The following is a 27,852-nucleotide window of genomic DNA, read 5'->3' on the forward strand; positions in this document are numbered from 1 at the left end:
CACAAATGTTAAGTTAGAATTACATTATTTAAAGAAATTTCAGCTCAAATATTCAGAACATTTTGTGTGTCTTTAGCAGCAGAATTAACTGGTCGATGCTCAACTCTATCGTAGAATTTCAACTCTTATACCAACATCATATACGTCCCGCATTGATAACAAAGTGTATAACCTTCCAAGAAGTGGCAAGATCAAACTCTTGGTTGAAAATGCCAATCTCTGCGTTCAATTCCAGGTTGCTCGATCATTTCGCTGCTGAGGTATCGTTCAAATGTTGGTGCTACTGATCGATCCTTTTAATTTGAACAAACCACAGTCAAGCGTTATTGTTTTTTTATTCCAAGGCTGTTGGGTGGATGCGTATCGACGGTCATTGCTTATCCAACTGGCCTTCAATCTTTTGAAGATAATTAGCTGCTATGAGAGAGAGAGACGTTCCTGTAGAATGTTATGTTAATTTTTAGCTTAGGGCCTTAAAAAATGCTCAGTGCTTCCTTCCGCTGAATTACAAAAAAATTGAACGGAAAAGGTTATAAAATGTGGTTTAAATTTGAATTCTCGCTATGTTTATCAATTCAAGTATGGCGATCAGATTTTAAAGCCAAAGGATCCTACCGCGCTATAAAATTTGTTTTTGAGCGTTCACCTTCGGCTTAAAAATCAAACTATATTACCTGAATGCCGGAGTATATAGTTTCATTTTATGAATTTAATGGTAAAATAAATAATAGTGAAATTGTGGGTCGAGTTTTCTACTGAGCTTGCCCACCTATATTATTTTATTTCTTGCATATTTACGTTGAATATCATTGCACACTAGTGATTCTCAAGAAATTGTGGTTATGTGCTGCCACTCAACCCACTGGACTTATAGATAAATGCGGAACCGTAGTAAACTTACAAACCTTCGTCCTTGGTTCAAACGGTTTAACCTTTGACTTGTTATAGTTTATTTATTTTCAATTTCGATATTATCTCTAACTCTTTTGTATGACCATGTCAAAAATTATAATTTTTATCGATTGTCCATGGATTCAATGAATTGATAAAAGTTTTCTGAAATGCATATACGTTTTTATGATTTTAGGATTAAGACTCCGTGAATTCTATTTTGGGCTACGTCAGTATGACACAAAACGTAGCTTAAGCTGGGCTGTTTCGTATTCGGCGAACATGAAGTGTTTAGAATTAACTTTGGCCATCATCAAACCGAATGCGACCAAGGTTCCTCATGTAGTTAAGGTTAACATTTTTAAAATAAATAATATTATAATTTTACTTGTGAAGTGTAATTATAATAGGTGATTTATTCTTAGGCCATAAGAAATCGAATATTACGAAGTGGATTTTTTGTGATCAAGACCTCTGAGGTGCAACTTTCACTGGAAGAAGCAGAAGAGTTTTATAAGGAACACAGGGGAAAGTTCTTTTATGAAAGATTGGCAACGTTTTTAGCCAGGTTTGACTGATGTTTTGTAATGAGTTACCTATTAGCTTGACAAATATTTAACATTTTATGTTTGCCTGTGACAGCGGTCCTGTACATGTACACGTTCTGGCTGGATTTAATTCTGTAATATTGTGGAGGCGCATCCTGGGACCAGCTAAAGTTTATCAAGCCAAAGCCGAGTATCCTAATTCAATTAGAGCTTTATATGGAGTTACCGATACCAGAAATTCCGCTCATGGTTCAGGTGCGTCTAACAAATTACAAACGCTTGGGAAACCATTGAAATGCTATGATCTTTACTACCCCCAAGTTGCAATGATAGTATTGTCCTAATGGCTGAGTAAATTTGCCATGGAGTGAAAGTGAATTTTTCCCATTCGTTTTGCCATGTTTTTCAGATTCAGAACAATCTGCAATTAGAGAAATACACTTCTTCTTCCCACATTTCGATGTCGATGACTGGCACTCAAATAAAGAGTGCTACTTTCAGTCATGCCAAGTAAAGTTGAAGGAGAATGAATTTATTCATGAAATTTGTCCTTCAGCGAGGTATGTATAGTTCTCCATTTGGATAATAATGTTTCTATTTTAATGAAACCAAATCGTCTAATGTGTGGATTTTATTTAGGTATTTTAGTAGAGTTGTATTTTGGCAATGTTGAATGGTCGATATAATTACGTACAGCGTTTGTGTGCTAAAGCTGAATTGTTATCATTGTAGCAAAGAGTCCGTTTGGATATTATTTTGTTTTTCGGTTTGGTATTTTGTTTGCAACCGTCAATATTCTTTGACACTGTTCCTAACTACCTACAGATCTGTCGCATTACTCCAATTCCTAGGCTCTAAGTGTATGTATGGGGAAGCATAAGCATTGTACTATTACTAGTTATGTTTATGTGTTCATGGGTAACGTTTTTAATTAATTGGACTCCTCTCCATCTCTTAATTTTTCAAATGTTCCGTTCTTTATGGTGCCTCAATGCAGAAAAGTTTCTGGCTGGTATGGGCCAATTGTCTGTGCGCTAAGTGAAGCGAGTTTTATGTCCATGCATTTCTACTTATCATGTGGTTGATAATACACCATGTAGAATCGATTAAATCAAGAAACACAGCACAGGACACCAAAAAATATTGGGTGCCATTGTGTTATTTTCTAAAGTTACAGGTCATCAAACTTATTGTTTTGTGGAGTGGTAGTTAATTATCCACTTTTTATGAGTAATTTCTGACAAGTGTGTAAAAATTAAGCATTGGCATCACTAAGTCTGATAACTCTCTCCATTATCCTCAAGTTAAGGACAAACAGGAAGTTTGTCTATGGCGTGGGAATAACTGGGGGGTCTGAGGATCCAGTGCTAGGTAATTGTTTAGAATCCTTAATTCATAAATTGAAGGTGCCATTAAGCTGGTACTAGTGTTGCAGAAGGTGTGAAGTTAAGTGATCCCCAACATTTTTTGTTATCACCGTGAGGGAACACCACTTGGCTGTGGTAATTGCCTTCAAATTAAATTAAATCTCTATTATTCTTCCAGTCCCACTCTACCACTTTGTTGTGTATTATACAAAGCTTTATCCAAACCTAAATCCAATAATTATTATTGAAATGGTGGTGCTTGATACTGTAAAATCTCCCATTTCATGAAATCCAAAGGGCCCAAAAATGGGGTAACCATATCTACCACTACTAGTTAGTCAGCTACTTTGCTTTCAGCTCATACTTTCAGAGCAGATGAAGGGACCTCAGGAGGACATTATGCTGCATGCCTGATATGAGTTTATTTGATTTATTGGCAGATTGGGACGGTAGGTAGGTAGGTATCGCTTAATGGGGTAGCACCAAGTATCCAGCAGCCCTCAAGCACTTGCTGGATCAAACATGTGTCTTGTCCATCCTATTAGTCATTTTATTATTGATTTAGTGATGATTCAAGTAGGCGGTGTTAGGTTGGATGCAATTGGGTTTGAAAATTTGGCTAAAATTAATATAATGTTACCATGACTTTTTCTATGAACTTAATTAGTAGGCAACCTTTTAAATTAATTTTTAATTTTGTAATTATTTTCATTTTTAATTTATCTAAAACTGCTTGTGATTAAAAAGTACCCTCATTAATAGAAAATTATACTGGGCAAAATTTGATGTACTTGTATTTGTAAATTATTAAACTCGCATAGTTATTTTTCATAAAAAATTTGAAATATGAAATAGCTGCATTGTTGGGAAATTGATGAAACACTATGAGCATTAATATCACAATTAATGAAGTTATGGTGTATATTTTCCTAAGTTTTTATACTTTCTAATGGGAATAAAGTAGCATAATATTCATAAGAGTTTCAGGCTTAACTTAGTGGAATTCCTTCATGAAGAGGGTTGAGAAAGGAACTTTGCACTTCCGTTGAATGGGGGTCAAGCCATTGCGGAAAAATAGCCCCCCCCCCCTCCTCTTCTAGTCCACTAATGGGTTGCTGCACCAGTACTCAACTTACCCTCTCTCCCTTACTGTCCCTACCTTCCTCCCCTCTTGGAGCCAGTTTATTTATTTATCGACTTAATTGGGCGAGGTTGGGACTAATAGTCCCTTCTTCCACCTAACCCTACATTACAGACATTTGACGACAATCACATACAACCAAGCCCTAGATGGAGGGAAATCCACCTAGGTGGGAATCGAACCCACGACCTCTGGGTTGGTATGCGAGGACGTTACCCCGCTGCCACCGGGAGCCAGGCCATATACGTTGAGAAATTTTTCATGTATTTCACCTGATGATGATGCACAGCATTGAAACCATGGTCGTTTGAAGTAATAAATCTTTATGGGGAACTGCAAAGTTTCTTTCTCTACCCTTATAGTATAAAATTGTTGCATAAAAATGTTCATTTTTCAGTGTGCAAATTTAAATTACTAGCCAACTTAATATATGGCGACTAATAGAGTCTTTTTAGATTTGGAATCAGTCTAATATCTATGTCAAATCACCTTTTCTTAACTTTAAAGGAGCATATACACAGTAAAAGTTTTTCACTCCATTAAATTTAACTGCACTTATGTTACTCTAGAGATTTTTTTTCCAGGGTGTAAACTTAATATGGACTGGTGTGGCACCACTAATGCCTTGCAGTTTTATGGATGAAGATGGACATGAAGTAGTCAATGAGATGTACTATGAGTAATACTTGTATTGGGATAAAGTTAGAAAAAACAAATTGGTGATATTACTGCATGTATATCATTGGCATGTGATGGAATTAGGCCTTAAAATATGCTCCAAATAGTCTGCAGGGAATTAAGATTAGACAAATATTTGCAACTGTGTGATACAATTTATGACTTTTAGTCCTTAGATTCTGTTTTGTTTGAGATGGTAAGCATTTTTGCTTGTGCAACTTATGAGAATTTAAGTCCCTGTGACTGATTTTATGAGAATAAAAATTAGCTTAGTGGCATATGAATAACATAAGGTGATTCATTTACTCTGATAGTTGGACTTAATTTGGTCATAAATTATGTATGCCCTGGAACATGCAAGTGGTTTATGCCATAAGCTTTATCATTTAATAATTTTGTTTCATTAAATTAAATGCTTCAGATCCATAAAGAAATATTATATTTGTAATGGCATTTGGTATGCCATGCATATGTGCATATTCATACTGAATCACTTTCCAATTGTGTTGAAATAGTTTACCAGTGGTGCTTACTAATAATGAACACTTTTTTCCAACAGTTCTTAATGGGTATTTATAATTTTAAATAAAACTTCTATTTAGATAATTAGCCAATTTCTATAAGGCTCTTTGCTAAAAGATGGTTGTAATAATGAGAAATGAAGGTTAATTTTAATCTTTTGATTTTATTTCTGGAAATGCCGGCATGTTTTACGCAAAAATTTTCAATTAGGCCATTTTTTTGTTTGTACAGTGGGATTATTTTTTAGTTAATGCTTTAGCTCTGCTTATGTGAGTAGGAATAAAGCAATGCAATTTTTATTTTGTGTATAAAATCTCTGGAAATGTATGTTTTTATAAAGGTTCACAAGAGTGAATGATATAAAATATTAGAATATATATATATATATATATATATATATATATATATATATATATATACATATACATATATATAAAATATTATATATATATATATATATATATATACATATATATAAAATATTATATATATATATATCTGATTTATTGGGCTTTTAGATATTTACTAGGGATGACAGAGACAATTGCAATTTTACACTTAATAAAAATTTATTTGTGAATAGTTTCTATGTACCGCATCATTTTGAGGCACTTGAAAATGGTGTAGTACATTGAAACTAGTCTAAAATAAATCTCTATTGAGTAGAAAATTGTAAGTTTTTGTCTATGTCATTATGAAATGTCACCACATCGCACCTGAATCTGTCATTTATATTTGAGAGGGATATTTAGGCTGTTAGTTGGGTGTAGTTTTGCTGTTGGAATGGTTAGGGTTAAGACCTGGTGATATGATTTTTAGAGGCTAGATATGTTTATGTGTAAAATGATATTTCCATGACATAAGCATAGCACCAAAGCCGTGGCCAACGCAAAAGAAACATGAATTGGACTTGGATTCCCTTCCTTCAATCAGGGGAAGAAGGTGGTAGGGACAATGATATAGATTCTATTTACTGTATGTAGCACTTGGGTGCTGTTTTTTTATATTGTTCTCTTGTGTGTGCCTTTCCATGAACCCACATGTCAGAAATTTCTTGGTATGTGCTATGACTCAGCTCATATAGGTATACATTTTTGTAGAATGAGTATGGTGCATATTTTTTAAAATTGTAGGTAGAGTTCATGACTGCTAATAGTGAATATATGTTTCATTTATATTTTTACTCTTTGGGAGATTGAGACAAATTTGGCATATTGTTTGGGTGTTATTGTTTATGACGATATCATATTCATTCAGGATGAAATGTGTTCGAAATACCTTTATATGTAACCTGGATTATAATTGTTAATGTAATTTGTACATATGATTTTGCCCATAGCCAAAGAAATTTTTACTAGAAGGAGAATAGTTAACCTTGTGAAGGCTGAAGTTCCTGCTTGAATATTTTATTTTGTGCAATCTTTTTAGTGAGAAATAATCATCCTATAAGGTATTTGTAATCTATTGGATTATAATCCACATATTTGTACTAAAATGCATTTCACATCTTCTTTTACTCCATCATTTGAAATGCAATAGTGAATTAATTTTGACTGTCATTCACTCTTGTGCATTTCCAATTTTTTTTAGGAATGTTTTACTCAAGACAATGCGTAGGTCACACTTATGTTATTTTATCAGAGCTGAGGCCAATACTTCCACCAGGCTAAGGCTATCCTCTGAATGTTATGAAAATTTTCATGTGTGACCTTGCAATGCATTTATGTTTTGATAATCAGGAATATTTTCTTTTGCACAAATGAACTAGCCATTTTCTTCTATTTAACTCAACATATTACTGGTTTAACACACATGAAGTAAATCTTATGTGTCGAGGTGTTTACTTATGAGAATTAGTCATATAGGGTGTAGAAGTGTAAAGCAAAAAAGCTTGCAGAAGCATCTCTTTGTGACTGAAAGGGACCAAATGGTTTTGGATTTTGTTGTGAAGTGGTTTTGCATAAATTGTAAGGATTTTATTGTATTCTATTATTTCTTCTTCGACTTGTTGTGTTCAAGATTGCTCCTCTTCAGGGCTCTTAAATATGCTCTATGTCAGAAGCCATTAAAATTCTGTGAAAGTATTGCCAATGTATTTTATGTGCATGGCAGTCAGATTTGGCCACCTTCCAGAGATATTTTGATAAGATCTTGGCTAAATAAAGATTTTTTCTGTCTTTGTTAAATACAGCTTTATTGAGGATATCTATTCATTTAAGTACAAGCTGACTATCAATAATTAAACAGTTGAATTTTGTGTGGTAATATTGCTACTTTTAATTAAGATAATGGTAGAGTGAATAGGGTGAGTGGAGGGGAGTTAACTTGTCACTTGAATAGAGATGTTGAGCTGAATTCAGCCAACTGTTGGGATATATGTGCCAAATATTTGTGATATAATGGATAAATGTTAGGACATTTAGCCTATGGGAAATACACTGTTAAAGTGATTGCTAGTGTAAAAATTTGTATTTATCTTTTCTTTGGCTTGTCATGTTGACTTGTTGATCTTCATTGCCACTTGAGAAGACAGTTTTGGTAATTGAGTTAAAATACTGCATTTGGCAATGGATAAAAGTCACTTCAATAGTAATTACATGAACCATTTGTGTTTATAAATGCGTTTTCTCAATATGTTGAGCCATAATTAATCATTGGTCCCATATTATGCATTTATGTAAGCAAATGCAGTAGTGAGATTATTAAACAATTGTTCATCAGCTCATACAAATTTTATTTTGCGTCCAAATTGGTATGAAAACGATTTTATCTCTCAGGTAATATTATTTAAGTTTTGAATGTTAATGTTTTCATGTTTATGAATAAAGTTTAAACAGTAAATTTGAGGTGATAATTTCATTTTTATGCTGATTTTTACTTATCTGTATGTTAGTTACCACAACTTAAGTTTATGTACCAAAGGAGTAATGAATGTGTTCATCTAGGGAATCATTTTTTTGTATTTACCCTACATAAAATTCAGAATTTGATTTACAATTTCTTGATACCTCTTTTATTTCTTTGCTGTATAAATGTTCCTTCTCCCTAGTTCCTTGCCAACATTAGGTCGTATTGCCATCTTTAAGTTGAGATACTAGGTATATTAAAAAAACTTGAGCTCTGCATACTTATAAAGTTTTCACTCAGTTTGTTGATTTGGACTGACCACAGTTTCACCAGTATTCCAACTGGAAGCTGTTGTCAGTACAAGGTAACAAATGCGGTGAAAATCCAAGAACCTCATATAAACATGTTGTGGAAACGTCTGAAAGAACTTTGAAAAACTAGTTCATGCTAAATTCTTAATGTAAGTTGAAATAAAAGTATACCAATCTTGTCATAAGTTGCTGAATGTTTGTAGAGGAAACTAATTATATGATGTCATAATTTGCATTTTCTGGAAAAAGTTCATAGATTGAGTAAAATATTTAAATTCAATTAAACTGGTTTAATGTTGCTGGTTATTTATTGCACCAGGCATTAAGCACAAATACAGGAATAAAGTTCTTATGAAATTTCTTTAAGGGAGCATGGGCCACTTAGGAACATAAGTGTGCTTCTTCTGTCTTGTGTATTTCTTTGCTTTTGCGACCATGCTCTGATGAAATTGTTTAGTATTTAAAATAGATATTTGTGGTACATCAGTATTAATATATTACTTTTTACCAAAAGGCTACATGATTGCATACCTTCTGCAGTTGTGGTAATGTGTATGACTGGCATTGCTGTTGCTAAGAAATTAAATCTAAAAAAAATCTGTTAGGAAAGGTTTCTATTCTATCCTTGCCAATGCGGATCATTGCCACAAGCTTTTGAGCATTGACATGGCATAATATTGAGAACATCAAACTAAATGAACTTGAGAGGTGGAGAACACTTCTGGGGATGTGGTAAGGCTTGATCCTCAAGCTGTGAACTCCGTCACTTCTTGTGAGAACAAAATAAGAGTGATTTTCTACCTTTAAGGAAATTGAGTCAGATTATTTGACTTTATATATCAAGTTATTTATAAACTGTGTGGTATTCTGTTGCAATATAAAGATTTAAATTAACCTTTGCAAAGGTACCACAAACAAAAAAGTAATTTCATCCAAGCTGGGTTTCAATGCTTCATTGCCATTTTCATGTGCAGTAAATCAGAAAAACGATTTTATTATACTCACCTTCACAAGATGGTAAAGCAAAGGAACAAGAGGAGACAGGTCAAGTAACAAAGGTAGTTAGGAAATTTGTTTCATTAAATTTAAAAGGATAGGGGAATAAGCAGGAAACGAACTCTGACAAGAGTAGCTTCTTTTTCAATTTTCTAGTCAGCCTCACATCAGTGAATTATTAAGTGCAATGATTAATTAAAAATCAATTTTTTGGCCGTACGATAACAGACGTGTGGCAAAGTTTCTATTACCCTCATGGTTATTTTTAAGAGCACCAACATGTTCTTTTGTCAGAATATTACAACGTCGACATGTTTTTTCCACTTACACCGTAACAATTTTTAATAGCAAGTTAATAAATGTCATTTTCCTTCATAGGGCCCACATAGTCTTTTCATTTCACCTGCAAGTTTTTCAAAGCAGTTGGTGATTTTAAAGACCAAATTTATTTTTTAGAAATTGATATGAAACGCTTTTAGCAAACTGCCCAAATAATGAATATGCCACATTTTCTCTTCCATAGTGGAGACCAGAATAAATAAACTTCATTACATATATATTTTTGGGCGATCACTTAAACAGGGCAATTATAATAAGTATAGGCCATCTGTTAAATTATTATTTCTTTCTACTGAAGTCCTTTGGATAGATAGAAGAATGAAAGTCCATGATTTTATGTGAGTAAAAGGGTGTTGAGTTGGCTGGTGTAACATCTTGCATTCAAAGCTATGCTGATCAAATATATCCACTTTCATAATAACCTTCACCCCTTCCTGCTTTACTTGACCTTACTCCTCATGGTCTTGCCCTTTCATCCCTTCCACCTTAAAAACATGTATATAAGGAAGTTGTCCTTCTGTCTTAATACACCTTAAGGTTAAATATTATTAGCTTTAAAATTTGGATTTTGTGAAATCATTTTTGTAGGTTTTTGTTAGTTTATTTAAATCATTTAGTTCATCAGAATATATTGTTTAATGTAAAATTACGCACTCAATCCAAATAATGGACAAGGATAAAGCTTCAATTATGAGAGAAGTATTTATCATTTTCAAATAAAGTCGCGCAGCAATTTTTTTTGCTGGAATTTAAAGTTATGTCAGGAACCGACTTTCTACTGCTTAGCATTATATTTTTGTTTGTCCACCAGCAAAACTTTTTGTCAAAGGATACCAGTTTTCTTTCTCTCAGCCTTATCAAATTGGGTTGGTGATTCTGTCTATGGTCCTCCTCCATTTATCCCTATTAACAGCTTCCTCATTTCTCCCCCTTTCGCTCAAATCCTCTTTCACCTTGTTCTGTCAACTTAACTTGGGTCCTCCTCATATTCTTCCTTCTCCACTTTTTTGACAACAGATTCTTTGCTCTTCCCCATGTCTAAAACCATTGTAACATTTTTTACCATCCCTTTTTATGGGTAGGCACCACTACGATTGTCCCTCAAATTTATCATTCCTTACCTGGTCCCATTTGTTGCCCTGCACAGCCACCTCACCTACTCTTCTCAGTGACTTCCATCTTACTTTACTCTGCTCATAAAACTGGCCAGGTCTCTGCACCTTAGAACATCGCAGGTCTCCAAACTGACTTGTATAATTTTCCTTCCATCTTACAATTCACCTTCCTGTCGCACAGCACCCAACTTACCTTTCTCCAATTATCTGAATTTTATTCTCAGTTACATCCGGTCCTCCATTTCTTTCAACTTATGATCCAAGATATTTCAACCCTAAGAACTGGAGGTAGGAATGAATTTGGTAGGTATGTCATGAAATAAGTAAGGTTTGCATCTGATCTAGCTTCAGTTAACATCTCTGGCATGGGGTTACAATATAATCATTAGGAAGTGTGAAAAAATGAATGAATTAGAAAATCATTGTGATAAGTGTGAGTTATGGTATGAAAATTAATATAAATTAAGTAAATATTAGGCATTCCTCATGAAAAAGTGAAGCTAATCTATGATTTAACACAGGAGCTCATAAACTTCAAGAGGTGAAACAGTTGACCTATCTCAGAAGTGTTCTGGACCTGGATGGTCAGTAATAGGGAAGTTTCAGAATTATTAGGGGCATAAGATGAAGAATTGAATTATAAATTCCCTCCTCCTTGTGGAAGCTTCTTTGCCTAATGCAATTTTTCTTCATATGCCCCTATTACTTAGGCCATACAAAACACTTCCAAAATAGGTATACTTATCGAAAACAGCATAAACTTTGATTTTGCATATATTTTCATCCCATACCTTCAACCTTGACTTTGTCAATGTTTAATCACAATGGCTCAGCAATACTTGCAACCCCTTGGCTTCCTAGCTTAGTAAAGCCTGATTATCCCTAACGGAGGATACCTTGGTAGCTTAACTGACTGAAGCACTCAGCTGAACATTGAGGGATCTAGGTTCAAACCCTGTTCAAGGTGAATGATTTTTACTCTAAAATTGTTACATTGTAACTTCAAAGGAATTTGCGACTTGAAATTGCCATGAATGACTGATACAGTGACCAGAAACAATGGTACTTCGGTAGAGGATTGTGATATACCTCATTGCAATACAGTATTAATTCGAGAAGAAATGTTTCCTTTATTGAACTGAGTGGTCCAAGCAAAAATCTCTGGAATGCCAAGAGTGAACTTCCTGGTTAAATAGGCTTTCCTTCTTTCATTATAACTTTTGAATGATAGTCATTTGATAAATATTAAGTAGCTACATCGCATTAATTTGGGTTATCTACCAGTTTAGGTAGGTTTTGGATGCACACAACTACCAAATAATTAATGGCATCGTTGAGGTAAAAGCTTTAGTCTAATAGCTGCTGCCTAAGCCTAAGGGAGATGAATCAAATGAGGAAAGGCTCCCCAAAAACTTAAAATTTGATTCAAAAGGAAAGCATTAGCATGCCTCCATATATTGCAAGAGTGCTCCATATTTTTACCATAATTATTAGTATTGCTAACTTTCCCAGGAATGTTCTCTAAAATAGGTAAGTTACAGACCCCATAACTACTATGAGCACCTTTGGCTTCAGAAATCTTGCTCTACTGAATACAAAACAGAAATTACAGGCCATATGCATGCAGTACTGAAATTTTCTCATGGAAAATTGACATTAATTTTCACATTAGAATTTATCACATGAATAGTGATTGTCCTAATAGATATTTCCCCCAAGATATTTTGATTTTTACTGCATTTCTATTTCCATTGGAGTTGTCTAAATCACTGTGCATCCATTCCTGAACTTCCCAATTTCAATTTTCTCGCATCTATAAGAAAATGAGAACTTTTGCAGTTATTTTTTATCCTTTGCAAAGCTAAAAGATGGGTATCAGGCAAATTTCAATTAAGTCACCCATCATCCACATGACAATGCATATGTTCCCAGTCTTCATCTCCGACCTCCTCTTGAAGACATTATTTATATAAGTTGGGCAGTTGTAATTTACCACTGGAAATAATAATTTTTTTAGTTTATTAATTTTTTGTTTGAAGTTCCTAATCCTTAAAGATGGGATGAATCATCCTTTCATGCCAAACCATCTCTCAGGGAAATCAAAGGCACCAGCTTCAGGAATAAATAATTTTTGGTAATAACCTTAAACTAGAAATATATTACTCTTCATTGAGTGCTAAGAGATATCCTACGACGAAGTTTAAACACTTCACCATAATTTTTTTATATTTTCCAGCTAAGTAATTATTGAATATAATACCTTAAATAACATTCTCTAGTGGTACTTGAAGCATAGAAATAATTCAATAAAACACAATAAAGTGGTGATTCTCATATATCCATATCACCAGTAAAATATGAGCATATTATATATAATTACAGCTAAGTCTTTACAATTATCAGCTTACAAAGCTTCTAATTTTTATACTTCCCAAATGCCTTTCAATGGAAGCCCAATGCTTGATCATTTCATACTGAGCAACCTTTATTCTCCTAGTAATAGGAAGGCAATTGATACACTTAAAAATGAAACCTGTTCTGATGTTCCACATAACTATGTGAACAACTGACCAGTCAATCTAGATTCATATATGATGTATCACCATGCAACTCATTTCCCAAAATTTCAAGTAATTATAAAACCTCATTATGGTAACATATTATATTTCCCCTCTTACCTGTAACCTTCAGTCTCCCCTTTGAACAATGATATTTCACTTTTGCAACTGCATTCTACCCTTAACTAAATACATTCTATACTTAACCATTGACATTTCACTCGCCCTGCTGATTAGCATTAAAACTGAAAACTTAAGTCAGCAGGCCAGGCAAAATTTCCTTGAAAATGATGGTACAAATGCAGCATGCAGACGTTTAAATACCATCAAAGAGAGACTATAATGCACCAAATCATAAAACCCACAGCAACTTCAACTTCAAAACAAAATTTTGAGAAATCTATGCCAAATTTTCAATTATGGAAATTATATTACCATTCATCTAACCAGAAAAGTCAAAACATTCCAACCCATTTTTTGGTTATATAGCATAAAATGCTTTCATTTACAAGGTTACAAAAAGGACATTTCCTACAGTAATACAATTTTAAAAGTTATGAAGGATGAGAATTTAGTCAGGTGGCTTATTGAAGGCCATGTTTTAAGAATTTAACCATAGCCTAGAACGAAATGAAAGAATATTTTCCTGCATCAATTGGATGAGTGTGCCCAAAGTTAAAAACTGTATGGATTTTTAAAGCTAGCTTTCAGTCCTATTGATACACTTTCACCTTTCCTCATAGTTTACCACTCATATTATTGTGGGCAGGAAATAAACGTATATTTCAAAACCAACTTGGCCAGTCTTTGAGTCAATCACAAATGCTTAATACTAAGGGCACCCTAGAGTCATACAGCGTTGCATCATTTCTTCGATGCATTATAAACATCCTGTATTAAACTTCCAGACCAAAGGACTTTGAAGTCTGGCCTTGAGCTGCTAACACATGGAATCATCGATCCACTACAAAATACAAGATGCCAATTCATTCTATGGAAATCAAAGAAGCTCTCTTGAAACGCAAAATAGCTTTATTTTCTGTTGGCACATAACCATGACAGCATAAAAAAATGACATCTAATGGCACATTTTGTAAATCCAGTGTTAACAAAATTTAAAAAATTCACCCTATAAAAGGGAACAGTAAACATGGAAAACGCCATAAGGTAAGGATTTCAAAATACAGTACATTATCATGAGCTTCACCATATGTTTTGAGGATTTGACAGTACAATACCTAGGTTTGTTGTCTTTACTAACAGACATTTGAATGGGCTTGGAGCAAGTCTACACCAATATGAAATAATGCATAGCATACTTATCATCAGCATTAATAAAAATGAGCCAGAGTCCAAAGAGCTTTAAGGGAGTGATAACGTCCATTAAATGAAGCGCTGAATTGAGCATCAGCTTTATAAAAAAATCTAGCCTTGCTAGATTTTTTATTAAGATACATACATTCACAAAACTAACGCTAGACGTCCTTCAAAAAATAATTATCGGAAAATATTTTTGGAGTGACTTTAAATGAGTCGCCAATACATGGCTGGCTATGATTTGCCAATGTATACTTGAACCTCGGCAAGAAAGATGAGGAACCAAATGAATTACAAATGTTTAAATGCAGGGGCATATGACTGCCTAACGTGGCTAAACATGTACGACAAACCATGTAGCATATTTCAATCATTGATGAAGAACACTAATTAGTACGACTTACTTTTATTTGCACTGAATCTTAATTTTACACCACTAAGATCTGCGACTATACGTCTCAGTCTTCCCTTCTGCCTCTCAATATTGCAAACAGCGCACAACCGTTTAGAGAAATGCAACTCTTGGGGTTTACAAATACATTAAGCACCAAAAACCACTGCAAACAAGTGAATGCCCTTGACGATGAGTTAGTTGTGCTCTAGGGGAGAATAGGAGGCTATAGAAATCGAAAATGATTTCCCTCAATCCAGCATTACAAACATAACAAATTTTTTCCCTTTGTTCAATGAAACGTGTAAAAATATCCCGATATATACCTCTGATTCCAAACATCAGGTATATATTTCCATCTTCTCTGTAATTTTGAATTGATGGTCACATTTACATGTCCAGCTGAAATTGTTCTTGGGTATCGTCCTTATGCTCTGCAATAAAAAACAATATCCAAATAAATGTGTTTAGAACCCTGTAATTAATGAAAGAACACAATTTAAGCCAGGTACCTTTTTCCTTTACGGGGCTGGGGCTCCCGCTGCCATTTTCTTTGGCAAGACTACTATTCAACAGTATTCCAGGAATATTTGGCAAATTTTTTGGAGGAGTCCGGGCAAGAGGTGAATTTCGCAGTTGAAGCAGAAAGGCTCGCTCGTAAACTATCCTAGTACCTTGAAAAAAATAAAAAATACACGCAATGATGTTTAAGCCCAGGGATGACAGAAACGGCAGTTAAAACAAATTAGTGGCGAGATTAAAACTATTTTGAATACAGAACAATGAAATGTGATGCTTTTTCCCGTATATATGAGCTATTTAAAAAAAATGAAGTCACATGGCCAACAAGTAACCTTGCTCGGGCTAACATGTACAGTTTGTATATTATGCAAGTATAGTTGTTATCCGCTGAACAATAACTTAAAACAAACTTAACTACTAATCTAAATACCTCCTGGTGTGGTGGAATACAATGTACCGCCTGGAGTTGTTGAATAATCTACAGGAAGTTGAGACGCATCGTTAATAACAACTTTCCTTTGAGGAATTGACTGACTTCTTGAAGCCTGTCGCGCAACCGGAGACGCTGACATTTTAAAGCTAGATATAACCTAAATTTAATAATGGATTTCTGATCTCAGCTTATGTGTCGTTCAGCTAATCGACTCAAACAACCCTACAACACCGACAACAGATCCCCACTCCAACACTCACTACATCTACTCCGCATATATTACAATCAAAAGAACAACTAAAAAAATGTAAAAATGACGAATATTTATACAGACCCAAATATTAAACAATTAAAATTCGAAATTGAAATTGCAACTGCACAAAATATAGTGTCACACAGGTGTAATGAATATATTTATTTCGCGATTCCATACGCCGTGCTACGCAGTAGGAATGTTTAGGATAATGTGATGTCCAAGACGGTCAAGGTTATCTGTTGTCTATATTTCGAAAGAAATTATGAAGCACTTAAAGTTGCTTTAGAAAACCTAAGATTCTTCTTTTCCACTTTGGCAGTGTATCTGCCTTTCCTTGTTTAACAAATGATCATTTTATAAAATTTCCCACTGTTTACGTTATACATCATATCAAAGCGATTGAACTCAAGAAAACATATTTATTTTTAGATAGAGGCACAAGGCGCACAGGGTGACATTATTAGCATGTTGCACGAACAGTGATAGATTTAGTCGTCGAAACTGTACGCCTTCACTTTCACGAATGCCTACCTGTTTTATTTTACTTAGGTAACAAACGCATCAGCTGCGCTCTCTTCCTATGAAAAGGGATTAATGGCATAGCCCTGTCATGTTTTTGCCATGGTTTTGATTTTTATTCAACTGTAGTAAAATGTGCAAGGATTTTTGACAGTCTAAGATTTTAAGACCTATAAATTTAATGTACAAATATCATCTTATTATGATACCTATGTGAAAGCGAACATTTTAAACTTAAGTGGTAGCATTTCTACTGATTGCGGCTATTATGGGAAATCACTTTCTTGCACTGAAAAAAAAAATATTCGGCTGAAATTAAATATCACACACTTAATGCTGCAACTTCAGCCCGTAGAGGACAAATGTCGATAATACTAAATACTCGTTAATTATAATTCATCTCAATAATTTTCTCTGATTGGAGTACCATTGTGACGTCACAAGGCCTATATATCTTATTTTATGTGACGGGTGCATTAATTTTGGTTTTTGTTGCAGATTAGCCAATTCATACGAACAATCCTATACATATACGAGGTTAAATATTAGCAGCCTTGGCGGTAGCAGTACATGCGAAGGTGGACAGCGATACACGATATGATCCAGTTTCGTCAATAACTCTCATGGCGACTCCATGGATTAATAGCACACATGTTGTGCACTGAAATTTCAAGTGCAATAAAATGCAGCCTTCAGACGACCAAAAAATCTTTCCAAGTTCATTGTGTCAGAACACGTGTCTCATCTGACCCTATAAACACTCAAATTTAAAATGAATTTCAAAATGTACTTCTCTAAAATCCCTTATAGTGAGGAGTATATTATGAGAATTGTTATTAAAAGGAAGGATTGTTTCAGTAAGCCAGTTAATTGTCATTTTAATTAAAAATATAATACAGAATATAAGAACCTTTATTTTTAGCGCTATTTTCATCACGTGACTTTGAAGTGGGATGCCCAATGGCTTCTAGCGCTCCTATCTTTGCTCGGTGCTCATCTCAACCACCCCAAACCTATCAATCTGTACGCTTGCGACACCACTGCTTCTATTTGGTCGCTATGATCAATCTACGTTATTAGTCGTCTGTCTCTAGGAATATTTCGTTTCACAAAGGGTTGAATCGGCTGTCGTGTTCGGCATGCGTTGCTGTGTCATATTTGTGCTTTAAACTTTCATTTACTATTGCTTAATTTCGGATGTGTTGGTAAAATACTGTACATTTTCATTGAAGGATAAATTCTCGAAAGTATAAGAGATATTTTTGCAATATCATCTTATTGCAGTACCGTTTCATCAATGAGTGGTTGTTTAAGTTTTAACTATGTTCCGGAAACAATTCAAAATTAAAAGCCACTCACAAGTAAAAGGATCGGAGCGGTAAGAGTTCATTTTATGATAGTTGGTCATAACGTAGTATTGATTGTCTTAACCTGTTTTTGTTTTGAAAGGTATTTACATCCCAATTTTAACAGTGTTATGCTTCATTTACAGGAAAAAGATCCGTTCTGAAATCGGAGAGCATTTTTGCCAGCTAACCGATGAAGATTTAAATAACCTGTTTCCAAATAAAGAGAGCATTACAACAATGAAGATAGTTACACATTGTGGACAGTCGGTGGTAGTTTATGCTGTTGATAAAATCCCTGTAGTTTTTGAAGTGGAAAAAGTTATGTACCCAACGGTGTACATGCTTTGGAAGTTTCCAGATCTGCTCCATACATTTACAACACATCCAGAAGTGTTTGCGAAATTAGTGGGAGGCGCTGATCTAATGTTGCCTGGTGTCGTGTTGGAGGAACCGTACACCATTAAATCTTTCGGCAATGTTAAAAAAGGTGACTTGGTGTCAGTTAATCTTTCAGATAATAGAGCCCCAGTAGCTGTTGGAACTGCTGCGCTGTCAAGTTTTGATATGTACATGTCTGCAAAAAGAGGCAAAGGGGTTCATATAGTACACTACAATTGGGATTTCCTTTGCGCGAATATAAAAATGAATCCTCCAAACCTTGGCCCCCCTCCAATTATACGCAGCCTATATTCCTGCGAAGAAAAATTACAAATGGATCCATCATTGATGTATGCCGGAGGTGATAATATAATGATCGGTTCCAACGCTCTTCAAGACATTATTGCACCAAAGTTAGATGAAATTGGTTTTGAGAGTGAATCAGTCGAAAATGAGAGAGTAGAACACTGCAATTCCGAGATAGGTGGTGAGCTCAGCTCAAGAGAATCAGTGTTAATGTCTCTAGAGGAGCTGGAAATCGGCGATGAAATGGGAACCTCTGAGCCAAAAAATGATAGTGATTTAAGACATGTTAGTGAAAATTCAGGTGTTGAAATGGATGCAATTGCCATGCAGTCGAGTAAAGATGATCTCGCTGTAATTAATTCAGATTGTGAGAACAGTGGTATTTCAGTTCAAGGGTCAATGGACCGATTGTTGGAGTACTGCCTTTTGAAAGCATTGAAAACATCTGCAAAGAAATTATCATTACCTCTGTTGACAAGTAATTTTTTCAAGCTCCACATGATAACAGCCTGCCCCAAAGGCGAATCCTTGGATGTGAAGAAGTCAAGTTACAAAAAGGTTTCAAAGTTTCTTAAAGAAATAGAAGAGAAAGGTGTAATTGAAATAAGAGAGCTCTCCAAAGGAGTGGAAAGCATTGTTGGTGTAAATTATAGTAATCCATTGTTAAAAACGTTTGTCGAGGATTCAGACGACGATGATGAAGGCCTGTTAGACTCATCATCAGCCAAGTCTACTGAAGTTAATGAAATGTTTGTGATCAACGCATCCACATTGCCGCTATTTAAGACATTTGGTTACAAGTAAGTTCATTTCATGAAATTTCTCGTTGTTATTTTGAAGTCAACTGTACACATACCAGTAACTTCATTTCTTCAGGAAAGGTGAAAGCTTAATGGCAACATCAATAAGACATCATCTTACAGAATATGTGATGAAGAATGGACTGCAAAGCTCCAATGACAAGAGGTAATTAGTATAAGAATGATTTACATACTAGGCTATCCTGAACTAATGTAAAATTTATATTATCAAAACAATTTAAAATTGTTTTAATATGCATTACAATGCCATTATAGGTCAGGATGATTATTATCAAAGTCAAACGGTTCTATTGTTATATTTCGAAGGATTACAGTCATGTTGTGGAATATTACACCATGGACAACAAATATAAAATTCATTATTGGATGAAAATCTTAAATTATGAAGCAGGTTTCAGTGCTTCATATTTTCAAGAGTTGATGATGATTATGATAACGTTGAAACCAGGGGTCACAATTCATTGTTTCAAATCCTGCTACTAAAAACATTTCTTGGCTGTCAGCTAAATGTTTTGCTAATCGTAGATTAGTTTTTAAGATTCAATTGTTTTGTTACTTGATACCAATTTACTGATTTCATCCTCACTTTCTTATGCTGTAATTGGGAAAACTAAGCATTTCCTGTTTAATTTGTAATTAAAAAATTTGTGGTGGTACTTAACATATTTATTACAAATGAACTTAGTTTTAAAATGAATTTTCTATATTACGTGGGATATTAACTACTAACCCCATTTCATTACTCTACTTAGGCTGACTCTAAATCTCCACCCTTTCCTTTCCAATGGGAAGACGTCAGTACTGAATTCATAACCAATAGCTCACACACCTTCTATCTATATTTGTTAAAGATAAAGGTGTGTACCATAAGTAAAAAATAATTAAGGCACAAGGAGTAGAGCATATTTTAGTATTTAATGTATAACTTTGGCATTTTGCTTTATGGTAGCCAAGGATTAAATATTTAAGTATATTTTGTGCAATGGGAATATAATGCATGCATGCATACCTTTTATGCTGTTTCTTTTCAATAAGGTTTGGCCAAGGTCTGGATTAAAGTTATTAATGGAAGCTTACCGTCTTTATTAATTTCTTTAATTCTTCGCTAACCTTGCTTGCTATTGTCACATTCATACACTTTTTCGTTCATGCTCTTTTCTGTTCCTGGCATCTCCTCTAATAATACGTATTCAGAGTCCCCTCAACCATGTTCACCAAATATTTCCTGAGTTTGCTCTCACCTTGCACCAGGTACTCTTCTGTTATATATCTATTCATAATAATCTATGTTCTGCCAGTATCTCAAAGTAATAAATAAACCAGTGTGGTGTACTTCTCTTATACTAATACAATATTTGTATTCAATTTATATTTTTTCATAACTAATTCATGCCTCACCCTTCTTATTTACCCTCAAGTACCATTTCATCACTGTATTCAGTCAACACTTATCTTGTGCACTGCAGCATCATCAGATATGTTGTACTCAAGTATACTTGGTATACCTGAAAGTAATATTATTTTGGAACAATTTTTAAATAAAAAATTATTGTTCAGTGCAACAATAAGTCTTCATTCGTAAGTTCTTCCACCAATATGGACTTCTATAAAGTCTTGGCTTCAACTATCTGCTACGTAATTGTGTGTGTAAATGCCTTTACTCCTGTATTTCGCCTTTAGAAGGGTTCGAGCAGACTTTATGTTGACATCATGGATCACCATGCATTTAATATTTGGGTTAATGCCACTATGTATTACCATATTCAGTGGAACTTTACTGTCATCTAAATTACTGGACTTGTTGCTTTATTGATATTACTTTCCCAAGTATGTATGCTATTGATGTCAGTGTGTTTGCAGGTTTGTGAAGCTGGATCACACACTAAGTAGTTGTCTTCGCCTGAAAGAAAATGAGGACATCACATGGAAGGAATTAGTAACTACTTGCAAAGAACAAATGGGTAATTCCTACAGTATTGGCCAGTCGGGCTCAGTGAACAAAGGAAAATTGAAACCAATTGAAATTACAGTGGCCACTAGGACAGGAAACAAAAAGGTAGCAAAATTTGACGTTTTACCTTAGTAACTGTTGCTAATGTGATCCTGCCTTATTTTTTATATTATATGCTATCTTTTCATTGCTTTTAATGAAGTGGTTAAAGGCAACCAATGAAGAAATTTTCTGATTTCTCAGAAAATTTGGAGTTAAGCTCGAGAATTGCTGACATACCTCTTGCCTTCTACTCTTTGTGGATTTTTTTGTCTGTCATCTGGTTAAATAGGATCCAATCATACATCACTGATGCAATTCTGTTGGGTGAATATGACAAACCTTAGCATGAACACGCATTCTATCCATGTGTTGCAAGTTTTCTAAGGAGTGCAGTAAACATTTATTTCCATTTTCAAAAGTAGATACTTTTTCACTTCCTTTTGTTTGAGGTCAAATCTCACATTGCCATAATTATTAAAATGCAAAATACTTCTGATGTTAATGAGTGTCTATGATTTCTAATGATTATATCTCTGAATAATATTTAGTGCCATGTTTTTGCTGCAGGTTACTTTAATTGGTAATCTTGAAGCTTATGGAATTGATTCTACTGAATTTGTAAAAAAATGTCAACATGGTGTCGCAGCTAGTGCAACTATCACCCAAGTGCCAGGATCCAAGTCAGCCCAAGTAATGGTTCAAGGAAATCAGGTTATATTTTTGGAAAAACTGCTTACAGGTAAACATAAATTAATACTATTCAGTAGTCTACTGTTGTGATAGGTTTAGGATGGACACAAACTTGACATGCCCATATTTCTAAGCCATGCCCATAAGGCAACTTGATGCCAGTGTTATAATCCCTTCTTCAATTCTGCATAAATTCTGTGGCTGTTCATTCTGTCCTATTTGCGTAACCTTTTCCTCCTCCTCCCTAACATTCTCCCCTCTATCCGAGTCTTCACCAATTCATTGCCTTTCTTCATCCACCTTTCCTTTCTCAGTTGCATATTTCCCCTTAATCCTCTCTGCTCCCCCACTATGCCTAGTCTTTGTTTATTTTTTGTTACCATCCTTCTTCACTCCCACATTGCAAAAGTCTCAGATCCACAGCTATCATCTTTCTTCAGTGACCAAGTTTCCACACCAAACAAAACAAGCTTCTTGCCAAAGTTTCAGTTAGTGTTTTTGTATCCTCTTCAGCATCCTTGCCATCAATTCTCTCATGGTGAAAGCTTCTTTGGGTAATTTAGCTCTTCTTCTCATATACCTACTACTTAAGGCTTCTTTGTCCAAAAAACATCTATTATAGTTAAACAGTTCTACCTCCTCTATATTTTGTCCCCCAATTTTAATGTAGCCTTCCTCCATATAAAAAAAACATTACTTTTTTTGTTTACATTTATCTTCATCCCATACTTGTCACACTCATGTTCTAATGCCCTCAGCAATGGTTGCACCCCCTTTGGCTGGTGAGCTAACTGACGTTTGATCATTTGCAAATATAACTGATTTTGTGGATTCCCCATCTACTTTCATTCCTACCTCCATTCCTTTCCATGCCTCCCTTACCATTATCTATGCATATATATGGGAAAGTGCAAGTGGTAATTGGCATCCCTGTCTCACCCCCATTCTTAGCACTGCCCATCCCTACTCTCTATCCACCACATGCCCTTAAGCAGTCTGAGGATATGCACTGGTTGTGGGGAAGTTACCAATCCATTTCTATCTTCTGTAATTCATTCATTCATTCTAACTAATTTACTCTGTCAAATGCATTCTCAACATTCACAAAATAAGCAAATACAAGGTTGGATCAAAAAGTAACTGAACTTGTTTATTACAAAAAAATTAAGGGTCCCCTTCAAATTAATCTCCTCCCCAATGTATAACGTTATCTACTTTTTGATACAGTCCTGGAATGCTTCTTCCAGAATGCTCATAACCCCTCAGTTAAATTTTTCTCTTATCTCTGGAATGGTGGCTAATCATTTTCCTTTGTGTGTAGTTTTTAGTTTTAGGAACAGGAAAAAGTCATATGGGGCCAGGTCTGTTGAGTAGGTTGGGTGGGAAAACACAGCAGTCTTGTTTATGGTTAAAAGAGTTCTGAGAGATGAATGCACTAGTGCATTGTCGTAGTGAAAAAAACCACTCCCTGCTCCTCCAGAATTCAGGCTATTTTCACCTGATTCTCTCTCTTAGGCATTAACCCTCAGGTAGTACTCCATGTTGACTGTCAGGCCTTTAGGTAGGTATTTGGGTTGATGTTGACTTTTTTTTAGATGCACAACCCCCTTTGCATCGAAAAAGTCGACATCTCCTTGACATTTGAGCGAACGTGTCAAGCTTTTTTGGGGTGGGAGATGTCACCAATCCATTGTGAAGATAGTTTGTGTGTTTCAATGTCATATCCATAAACCCACCTTTTATGATCCTGGACCAGTAAGTTTCATCTCTTCCCAAACAGTTCCAAACAGACTTGAACTTGATGTTATTTCTGGTCTGTCATCAGAGGATGCACGAATTTGGCGGTTACTTGATGCCTCCTCAATTTTTAAGTCAGTATTTTGTAGCATGAACCTATCGAGATGCCACATTCTTCTGCTAGTTCCCTCACAGTCCAAATGTCAAGTTGCACAAACAAAATTGCTCACTCTCTCGGTGTGGGGGTCATCAGTTAACGTTGATGGCCTTCCGGAACACTCATCCTCTTTCACTGATTGCGGCCCCGCTTTGAACTGGGTAAACCTCTCATAACTCATGGTACTTTTCACAGCATCCTCACCGTAAGCCTTGGTAATCAACTGAAAAGTTTCCTTAAAGGATTTGCAGAGTTTCATGCAGAATTTCATGGAACAATTCCTTCAAAGAGCTCATTTTCACGAATCGATTTTTTGCCGCTCTCTTCAAAATCCATTCACATTAATGGCCATAATAAATCAACAAAACAATATATCAACAAAGTGGTTGAAGGCGGTTATTTGGGAAGTTTCCATGGGCACAATACCTCCAAGCGGATTAAAAAATAACCAATTGGAGGCGAACTCTTCGAAAAATTCGGGAACCTTTTGAACAGACCGACGTTCTGTTTGTACTTTCCATTAGTGACCACATTACTGCAATGGCATCCCGCGTGCCTCTCCCCTTCCTGAACCCAAACTGATCATCCCCTAAGTAGTAATTTACCCTCCACTCCATTCTATTATTGATAATTCTAAGTATCACCTTAGCTGCATATGAGATTAAACTAATTGCTCTAAAGTCCTTAAATATAGCTCTTTTCGTTTTTTTTTTTGAGTGAGAACTAACTTCTCTTTCGCATAATCATTCAGCCAAATTTGTCTCTAATAAATGCTGCAAAATAGGCCTTAATATTTCTTCTTTCCACGATTTTCTAGACCAGTAAGTGGTGATGTTATCTACCCCCACAGTCTTAATAAGTTTTATTTCCCATAATGCCCTCTCTTACTTGCAGTCAAGTATGCTTGGACTGAAACTATCCTTATCTACATCATATTTTCCTTGTCCAAGTTTGCAGGCCTAATATCCTTCCTTACCACGTAGTAGATTTTCTATGCATTCTCTCCATCTCTTGAATCTTTCCTGGTTCAATGAATATTTTTCCTTGCACATCTTTAATAGTGAGTAAACATAAATATATACCTAAATTTAATACTTAAATGGAAGGCATTAATCTATTTATTTTCATATCCCTGTGATTTGTATCTGTGAAGATGAAAAGGAAATTTTTTTATTCCAGGTGAGTATCAGATTCATAAGAGGTTCATTCGTGGTTTGGAAAATGCACCAAAAATGAAGAAATCAAGACGTGTTATCAATAAATGAAAGAAATGAAGATTTATTCAGATTCAGAAGCAATTTTTGGTTAATTATCAATGCAATCATGAAGATGTTTATTTCAATGAAATACTTGCTTCCGTTACATGGTGGTTCAATAAATCTTTTAGAAATCCATTGTTTCAACTTCCTTTGTCTCTGGAGTGTGGTTATGTATCCATATTTTGTCCGCAGTTATGTATCGATGCAAAAACTCATAAAGATTGTGACAGAAAAGGGCCATATCAGCCCTTGAACCAACCAGATGATTGCTTATATTCTCCACTGAGAGCAAATGTGGTATATAAATATATATATATAGCTGACACTTAAACAGCAGTCTGGTGAGAGATGTGGCTTACTAAAGGCAAACCTTTTCTAAATACTACAAGCACCACCTCTTGGATTTGCTGAGGGACTATTTAATGATTCTCATAAAATTTTTAATTCTGAGAATTCATCTTTGTATTTCACAAATGTTAAACAATGTGATTATACAACAAATGAGTGTTTGAAAGTTAAAGGTTTTGAAGCCAATATAGTTATTTTTTCTATATTTTTGGAAATTGCTCCATTTGTTCATTTTCCCTGAACTTTTGCATTTATTTCCCTATTATATAATTTATTCTAGAGATAACATATAAAAATATGTTATAGAATCAGGTTGTTTGCCATACCATATTGTATCACATTTTTTATGCTCACTTCAGTTCCATGTTGACTTTTTTGGGAATCTTCATGAATCAGTTGACATGGGGGAGATATGTAGAAATAATAAGTGTTACTAATGCTGGTGTAGTCATCAAGTGTACTCGTAACATCATCATCATGTCATGATGCATGACAATGAACAATATGTAAAAAGGAGTTTCAGACAAGGCTCTGTAGAGCATCTTTCAATGCTTCCGGCATTCCATCAGTCTACAAGATGTGCTACATCACAGGTGAGCAGAGTAGGACAGAGGCATTCATTTAGGTGGTAAGGCTTGGCTTACCAATAAAATTTTCAAAAAGATTTACTTTCAAAATACATTCACCATTTTATGCACAAATTGATACAACCTTGAATTGATGAAAATTGTAAGATAAAAACAAATTTGCACAAGCCAAGAGCTACAAGTACTACTGTCCATTTGGTTCGCGTATGCCTTTGTGGGATGTATTCGAATGATCAGTGGTAGGCAATAGGTGTGCTCATCGCTAAGCTGCCTTGGAATGAGCCTCCTGTGTGCATGACTGTTTCCTGGCTGATAAGGGGGAGAGGTAGCCCTACATATACATTGAGAACATCATCATTGCAGCATGGTGTTTTCGGGAGAGCTTGAAATTTATACTATGCTGTTGCTTTCACTACTAGTTCATACATCCCCCAGTCATGGTGATGCTGTGGGGCGAATCTTACCCAATACCATAATTTCTTCATTTCCTCTAATAAAAGAAACTAGTTCCTTAGAGAGAGAGGCTTCAAATCACCATCAACAATCAAGTCCTTGTGATACTAGTTTAAATTTTCTTCACACTGTGTTGACAATTATTGAGTACTACTATACAGCATTGACAGATTTTGAAAATGTTATGGAAAAAGATTGTTGAGAGTAGAATCCCCTCCAGATGGGAATGGGGTTGACCAGCATTTGAATAACTGATCCTTTTTTTCTGCTGTACTTATTCAAATGTTCATGGGTTGTATTTTAATGGATAAAGTAGAACAAATTTAGCAAAGCTTTTTTAGTACATCCTGTAAGGAAATGAAGGAGAGCACAAAATTAAATATTTCTCAGTTGTGACCATGGATTTTTTTGAATGTGGATGCTTTGAAAGGTTTTGTATTTAGCTCTTTACAAATAGATGATTGGAAATTTACAGCTATGAAAGACACAGGGAAAATATGATTTTCATCTCCTTGGTATGGTGAAATTCAATTTAAATTCTGGGTTTAGCATCATCAATTTGAGGCACAACTGTTTTCTATGAGGAGCTGTCAAGACCATAGAAATTGAATAAATTCTAAGTATGTAAATCTGTGGTTGCACTGTAATTGCCTTCTACTTGCAACTCCAATTCACAGATATATGTTGCCCCCTGTAAAAATGCATGTTGACTATATTATATGTATGTCTATATAATGTATTTCATTGAAATACCTGTCTCTAAATTATTTAATAACCTAGCATCTACTTTGACTTAAGGAAACCCTCCTGTAACATGCATTTTCCATCAGGCTACATAGCCCTTAAATCTATGCTTTGCTTGCACTACATATGTACTAGATGCAATTTTTATGGTTTTTCTCAAATACTGATGTGTTGGTCACATACTGTAAGTTAAAGAACAGTCAACTCCATGTAGATTTATTTGAAACAATTTATTGTCATAAAAATTATAAAAATTTCATAAAAACAAACATGCAGGTA

The 27,852-nt window shown here is 34.8% G+C and overlaps 3 protein-coding genes across 7 annotated transcripts; 2 read left to right on the forward strand and 1 right to left on the reverse strand.

Annotated features, from left to right (window-relative positions):
- Positions 1-356: 356 nt before the first annotated feature.
- On the forward strand, positions 357-5,463 carry nmdyn-D6 (nucleoside diphosphate kinase 6). 5 transcript variants are annotated; one of them, XM_071597310.1, is made up of 6 exons: positions 357-529; positions 1,088-1,242; positions 1,317-1,459; positions 1,534-1,694; positions 1,849-1,999; positions 4,532-5,463. In XM_071597310.1, exons 2-6 carry the CDS (start codon positions 1,174-1,176, stop codon positions 4,536-4,538), a joined length of 531 nt encoding a protein of 176 aa, XP_071453411.1. In that variant the 5' UTR covers positions 357-529; positions 1,088-1,173; the 3' UTR covers positions 4,539-5,463. The 5 variants fall into 5 exon arrangements, with proteins under 5 accessions (XP_071453411.1, XP_071453410.1, XP_071453414.1 ...); XM_071597309.1 differs by lacking the exon at positions 357-529 and adding an exon at positions 592-715; XM_071597313.1 differs by lacking the exon at positions 357-529 and adding an exon at positions 845-916.
- Positions 5,464-14,327: 8,864 nt separating this feature from the next.
- On the reverse strand, positions 14,328-16,444 carry Thor (eukaryotic translation initiation factor 4E binding protein thor). The gene is made up of 3 exons (XM_071597316.1): positions 15,974-16,444; positions 15,534-15,695; positions 14,328-15,455 (listed from the first exon to the last, which is right to left on the reverse strand). The coding sequence occupies exons 1-3, from the start codon at positions 16,113-16,115 to the stop codon at positions 15,412-15,414; spliced, it is 348 nt and encodes a 115-aa protein (XP_071453417.1). The 5' UTR covers positions 16,116-16,444; the 3' UTR covers positions 14,328-15,411.
- Positions 16,445-17,773: 1,329 nt separating this feature from the next.
- Positions 17,774-25,576, forward strand: eIF2D (eukaryotic translation initiation factor 2D). Its single transcript, XM_071597288.1, has 6 exons — positions 17,774-18,129; positions 18,244-19,584; positions 19,661-19,750; positions 21,466-21,661; positions 22,166-22,337; positions 25,362-25,576. Exons 1-6 carry the CDS (start codon positions 18,074-18,076, stop codon positions 25,445-25,447), a joined length of 1,941 nt encoding a protein of 646 aa, XP_071453389.1. The 5' UTR covers positions 17,774-18,073; the 3' UTR covers positions 25,448-25,576.
- The last annotated feature ends 2,276 nt before the right edge of the window (positions 25,577-27,852 follow it).

Source organism: Hetaerina americana, unplaced genomic scaffold, assembly GCF_022747635.1.
Source record: "Hetaerina americana unplaced genomic scaffold, ioHetAmer1.1.p SCAF_85, whole genome shotgun sequence".
Taxonomy (NCBI): Eukaryota; Metazoa; Arthropoda; class Insecta; order Odonata; family Calopterygidae; genus Hetaerina; species Hetaerina americana.

Bases quoted from the DNA above. Each gene is read 5' to 3' on its own strand.
- nmdyn-D6 (XM_071597309.1), top strand. From the start codon at position 679: ATGCCGGAGTATATAGTTTCATTTTATGAATTTAATG. The intron at 716-1,087 runs GTAAAATAAATA...TTATGATTTTAG, and splicing joins TTCATTTTATGAATTTAATG to GATTAAGACTCCGTGAATTC. The intron at 1,460-1,533 runs GTTTGACTGATG...TGCCTGTGACAG, and splicing joins TTGGCAACGTTTTTAGCCAG to CGGTCCTGTACATGTACACG.
- Thor (XM_071597316.1), bottom strand. From the start codon at position 16,115: ATGTCAGCGTCTCCGGTTGCGCGACAGGCTTCAAGAAGTCAGTCAATT. The intron at 15,696-15,973 runs GTATTTAGATTA...ATTTTTTTCAAG, and splicing joins GTATTCCACCACACCAGGAG to GTACTAGGATAGTTTACGAG. The intron at 15,456-15,533 runs GTACCTGGCTTA...TTTTTATTGCAG, and splicing joins CAGCCCCGTAAAGGAAAAAG to AGCATAAGGACGATACCCAA.
- eIF2D (XM_071597288.1), top strand. From the start codon at position 18,074: ATGTTCCGGAAACAATTCAAAATTAAAAGCCACTCACAAGTAAAAGGA. The intron at 19,585-19,660 runs GTAAGTTCATTT...TCATTTCTTCAG, and splicing joins TTTAAGACATTTGGTTACAA to GAAAGGTGAAAGCTTAATGG. The intron at 21,662-22,165 runs GTAGCAAAATTT...TTTTTGCTGCAG, and splicing joins CTAGGACAGGAAACAAAAAG to GTTACTTTAATTGGTAATCT.